The sequence below is a fragment of the Bison bison genome, unplaced genomic scaffold, assembly GCF_000754665.1.
Source record: "Bison bison bison isolate TAMUID 2011002044 unplaced genomic scaffold, Bison_UMD1.0 scf7180017864155, whole genome shotgun sequence".
In the NCBI taxonomy this organism is placed as follows: Eukaryota; Metazoa; Chordata; class Mammalia; order Artiodactyla; family Bovidae; genus Bison; species Bison bison.
The window spans coordinates 3,333,811-3,339,442 of NW_011494727.1; the positions used below are offsets into that span (position 1 = coordinate 3,333,811).

The 5,632-nt window shown below is 51.4% G+C and overlaps 1 protein-coding gene across 3 annotated transcripts in view; it reads right to left on the reverse strand.

Moving 5' to 3' along the window:
- Positions 1 to 286: 286 nt before the first annotated feature.
- HOMER2 (homer homolog 2 (Drosophila)) overlaps positions 287 to 5,632 on the reverse strand; it is a 127,931-nt gene continuing 122,585 nt past the window's right edge. For all 3 annotated transcript variants that reach the window (XM_010841108.1, XM_010841106.1, XM_010841107.1), the window contains exons 7-9: positions 3,918 to 4,028; positions 2,677 to 2,757; positions 287 to 1,185 (exon numbers count right to left, since the gene is read on the reverse strand). In XM_010841108.1, coding sequence (XP_010839410.1) covers positions 997 to 1,185; positions 2,677 to 2,757; positions 3,918 to 4,028 — 381 coding nt within the window. In that variant the 3' untranslated portion in view covers positions 287 to 996. The remainder of the gene's footprint in view (positions 1,186 to 2,676; positions 2,758 to 3,917; positions 4,029 to 5,632) is intronic.

The window sequence follows — 5,632 nt, forward strand, 5'->3', positions numbered from 1 at the left end:
GAAGAGTAGTTGGAGTGTCAGAGGTGCCCCCCACCCCTATCCCAGGACAGAGAACCAGGATGGGCTCCCGGGGTTGGGGGAGGCTCAGACTATTTCCTGCTGCTTCCACCGCCACCTTCCCCACCCCCAGGGCCACCTGAGCCAATCCACGAGTCTGCTCACAAAGTCACATTCATGCCTGATAAAGAATGACCCAGTGCACCAGGACGGGGGACTTTCCAACAGGGGCTTTGGCAGGAGGTGGGGGGGGGGGGTGGGCGGGGCGATTGATTAAAACACTAAATTCTTTGTATACATTTAATTGAACAAATATTTATTAAGCACCTACTTTGTGCTAGGCACCCTCACTGTGTGCTGTCCCCACAGCGCAGTAACCTGTTCAGAAATTAAAACCAAGAAAAGGAACGTTGTCGCAACCTTATAAACTGGAGGGCCGGTAGAAGTGGGCTGAGTGGATGTAGGTGATTCCCCAGCCAGGAAACACCCCCAGGAGACACTTGTCTCCTCTCAGGACAAGTATCTACTAAGTCATTGTTTGAAAGCATCTCTATATATCCTGAGAGGGAAGTTACTATGGCCACACCCCATGCACTGGAGCTGGTGGACATTCAAATACTCTGAGCTCTACTCAAAAAACAAAACAAAAAAAGAGGTGGAAAGGCTATTCCTATTTGGATTAGAAAATACTATTTTTTTTTTCCAGTTCATATGGTTGCAACAGCCCTTGAGAAAGATATGAACATCCTTGCCCTGACTGCGTAAACGTTTAAGGTAGGCCTAGTTCTGGATTCCTGAGTCAGAATCGTCCAGTCATCCACGACCTCGCGAGGCCAGAGAAGAAGCGAGGGGGGATTTCTATTCCAGAGAGGAGAGGGTGGACGGCACCCCTGGTTTGGAAACATGACAGACCGCGCCTGCATTGACAGAAGCCACGCGAACGGGAGGATGTCCTAGCACTACTGCGGGTCACACACACCCTGGGGACTCACGCGGGACCTAGTTGTCGGCACCCAGCTTGGAGAGGCCCCGGCGGAAGTCGTGGAGGTCGTCAATCTTGCCGTCCAGCACCTCCAAGAAGCTCTTCAGCTCCACCTTCAGGTGGCGCTGTCGGTACTTGCTCTCCTCGATGTCCGTCTTCAGGGACCGCACTTTGTCCTCCAGGTTCTGATTGTCTCTCTCTGCCGCCTGCAGCAAAAGGAGAGAGGGCGGACTGCTGATACAGTGGAGGGGAGTCCGCCTGCCAATGCAGGGGACGCGGGTTTGATCCCAGGTCTGGGAAGATCCCACAGGCCTCAGAGCAACTGAGCCCATGCACCACAACTATTGAGCCTTTGCTCTAGAGCCCGGGAGCCGCAACTAGTGAAGCCCTCATGCTCCGCAACAAGAGAAGCCACTGCAGTGAGGAGCCCATGCTCCTACAACAAAGTGTAGCCCCTGCTCATGACAACTAGAGAAAGCCCCAGCGCAGCCAAAAACAAACAAACAAACAAATATATATATATATATATATATATTATTATTTTTTTTTTTTTAAAGAGAGACAGAAAGAAGGGTCTGGGAACAAAGCAGGAGCCCACTGAGACCTGTGATAGTCGGTCAGTCAGTCCCCGCGGTGGGCCTGCCTCTCTGCGGGTGTCAAGTGCCCCCCCCACCCCCGGAAATCAGGTGTGTGCCCCTCCTTCCTGCTGTTTGCCAGCAGAGATCTCATCTTAAAATGATGCCCACAGAGAATGCAGAACTCAGAGTTCTGCCCAAAGCAGCCTGGTGCCAAGCGATGCTTTCATAAAGTGCCTGGCAGAGGAAATCTGACATCCCAGCCCATGGGGTTTTCAGCCCCAGGCCCAGGATTGTCCGCAGGGCCCCCTCTGGGTTCCATTCTGGGGGAGAAACAGCATGAATGGGAGAGTGACTTGTCTCCCCTGAGAAGGCAAGGCCTCCTTGGCCCCAGGCCAGCCGCTGGCCCTCCGTGAGGAAGCACTGGCCGTGCCAGACGAAGGGACGGTGGGTCTGCGCACCGTCTGTCCTGTGGTGTTGCCATGGAGACAGTCAAGCTCCCAGTGGCGGGACTGCTGTGAGTCTTTACGTGATCATTCTTCATAGCAAACAAGAGCTTCCATCTTGTGGGGATAAAATGAGGCCTTCTAAAAATGTGTTACAGGAACCAGTTACTAACACTGAGGCTGTGTACCTGAACAAAGTGCTCTGGAAGTGAGGAGACCCTCGGAGGTGAGGGAGGACCTGAAAACACTCCTTCTGTGGATCAGAAATCTGAGGCCAGAAAGGGGTGTGCCTGCTCAAGGTCATATCCAAGGTCACTGGCTGGGGCAGTGGAACAGTCCCTGGTCTGAGGCTCTCCCTTAGCTCTCCCTCAGTCCCCTGCTCCTTCCTGGCCCTCCTGTGGGTCTGCAGGGACTTCTGCCGGCAGGAAGCAGCCACCTGCGCTACAGTTACGCACACGACACCTTTGTGTAAGTGGAAAAACAAAAAGGCAGACTCGGCTGAGTCTTCCCCTGGGGGCACAGCAGGCATCCAGCAAGTAGTTACACTGGCTGTTTAGGAATCCGAAGTCATTCTTCTTCACCAAGTGAGGCGAGAATGGCAGAGGCCTTGGAGAAATGGGTAACATGACCTATGCCTTCGCACCTGAGTCAAAGTGCATGTGCTCCCCGCTCTTACCTCTAACTTCTCAGAGACGTATTCACACTCTGACATGAGCTGAGGTATGATTTCACTTTGTTTTCGGAGGTCTATCAACTCCTACAGGGGACAGAAGTTTGAAGAAGAATATGAGAGCAAGTCAGATAAAATGTATTCTTGAAAATCCCCAACTTTGTGTGTACAGTCATGGAAGCAGCTTTTGGAACCTGTGTTGTTTGTGTAAATAATGGTGATGATGTTATACCTAACACACATCAGGTAATTCTAAAGGCTGAGTATGTCCCGTGAATTAAAGCATGAAGCCTGGATACCACCGTGAAAAGAGAAGTATGATTCCTGTTTTTGTAGGGAAACTGAGGCTGAGAGAGGACTGGTAACTTGCCCACAGTCTCCAGCCTCTGTGGACAGTGAGTCCTCTCCATACGAACCTTCGAGCTGCAAACTTACAAAGATGAGAACGTGCATTCGCATGTCCAGTTGCATAAATCAGTTCACGTGCCTGGTGTACATTGTCACATGCAAGCATCCTCTACAAGTGGCTGAGCTTTTGTGTCCTTTTACTACACAGGACTATACAGAGGACAGCAGTATAGTATCTTTATTTTAAGTCCAGGAGGTCCAGAAGCAAGTGTCAAAGCAGTGGTGAGGTAGTTGATACTTCTGTACTTTTCAAGGTACTAAACTGCAAGATTAAAAATGTTTTATTTTTGGGGTTTGCTTTTTATGTATTATTTGTGTGAAAAGTATGATAAACCTATTACAGCACAGTACTACATAGCTGATTGTGTTAGTTGGGTACCTAGGCTAACTTTGTTGGACTTAGGAACAAACTGGACTTGTGAACACACTCTCGGAATGGGACTCGTTTGTACAGAGGGGAGTCACTGTACTTAGCTGTCCTGTCCCCCCAAGAGAGAAATGACTGTGTGACTGCTGCATTAATTTGACAGCAGAACTCAACTTCTGATGAGGGACCATCTATGAAAGTTTACAAGAGCGTTTGAAAATGTCCAACTCCTCTTGGATCTGAGACTGACTAAATATAATAAACACAAGGAGGCTGCACAGGGTAATGGTCAGGCCTTTGCTCTGGGCTCTTTGTGCCTTGGTGTGGCTCCTGGCTCTGTCTCTGTGCTGCTGCCTGGGCAGCTGCCAGGGCCAATCACACGTCCCATGGCCACCTGCCGTGTCCCTGGGTGGAGCTCACCCGCCAAGGCCCAGGGGATGTGAGCAGCATGGCTCAGAGCTCTACCACTCACCGTCTCCTTTTCTCGGAGTTCTGATTCTAGCTCCTCAATCCTTCTCTTCAACTGGGTATTCTTCTCCTTCTCTCTGTTGATCTCGCTGCACTGCTCTTCCAGCTCGTCAATCTTTAATAATAAATATCACATGTTAAAGCAGGGGTGCCAGTTTACTTTGGGCTTCTCTGGTGGCTCAGATGGTAAAGAATCCGCCTGCAATGCAGGAGACCAGGGTTTGATCCCTGGGTTGGGAAGATCCCCCGGAGAAGGGAATGGCTACCAACTCCAGTATTCTTCCCTGGAGAATTCCATGGACGGAGAAGCCTGGATGGCTGCAGTCCATGGGGTTTACTTTAATCATTAAACAAGAGATTGCCACAGGTCTTTTAAAATAAACCCTAAATTAACCCACTTACAAATGTTTCCTTGTGGCTACAAATGAACTCTATGGGGCTGCCCCAGGCTGTTTGCTCATACTGGCACAGGGCGCCTCACTTAATACCAGAGAAGCCATGGAAGTCACACAACCTGGCTTCAGGATGCTCCAGGATTCTGGTTTTCTCTTGCGGCCACAGGACAGTAGTTCTAGGTTTGCTTTTAAGGACCTGTCACAAGTAGGAGCCAGATGTCCCATGAATCTGTCTGCTTCTCCCCAGAATGACGTTCACATTATTTTAATCATGCCCTGAATGATTCTGTTGCATCTCCAGAGCTGAGGCCAGCAGGGTAGAGAATCCAGCAGCTCTGTGGGACTCAATGACATTTCCAACACTTTTAAATCAAGATGACCTTTCCCCACTGATGCACGCAGAAGGGGCCTGGCCTGTGGGCCTCTTCCTGGAGAGACGACAGTTGCTAGCTGACCTGGCACATCCTCACAGTGCATCTTTCTCTCCTTCCCCAGCTTGACCCCCCGGAAGGGATGCATAGGCCTGACAACCATGGCACTGCTGTCTGATGCTGGACAATTTCCAGGGGCCAGAGTGTGGGTACAGAGTGGCCAGCAGGAGTGGAACCAAGTAACACAAGAGTGCCAGGTCAGTGGGGTCCCCACTAAGTGGACAGTGGCAGTCCTCGGGGTAAAGGGCAGTGGGTAGTCACCTTGAGGACAGTTCTCAGAGATGACTGCAGAAACCCTCAGGATCTGCACCCCCAGGCTTGGGGGCTGTCGGAGGTCCCCCAACATCCACATCCCACCCTGGAAGTCAGGTTCCCAGGGCTCCCCACGCAGCAAGCAAGTTACACAGCAGGCGCTTCCTCCATACCCCCCCGCACGGCCCTTTGGTTCTTACACTCAGACGTGAAGCGAGAAAACTCAGCTCTTGGCTTGGAAAAAGAGGGCGATCGATCCCTCTGGCAGGCAGATGAGCCCAACCCAGGAGGGAAGGTGCAGAGTCAGCACTTGGCCTGCGCCCCTCACCATCAGCACTTTGTGAAAAAAGGACACGAGGCAGTTTCACGTGCCATCTGCACAAAGTGAGACGTGGAAGGCGAGCGGTCTCCAGGGGATCCGCTCAGAACAGGGTGGGGGGTTACAAACGTGGGTGAGGGGAGCCAGTCCCTATCTCAGTGTGATGTGGACCCTCAAATCTGCAAAGCAGACCACAGTCAGCAACTGTGGGGTCAAAGTGCTGACCAGCAAAACAGCATGGCAACCCCAGGACCTCAACTGGGGGCCCCCAAACCTCCACATCAGTTCAGCCCAATATCAGAGTGTGAGGGACTGATTACAG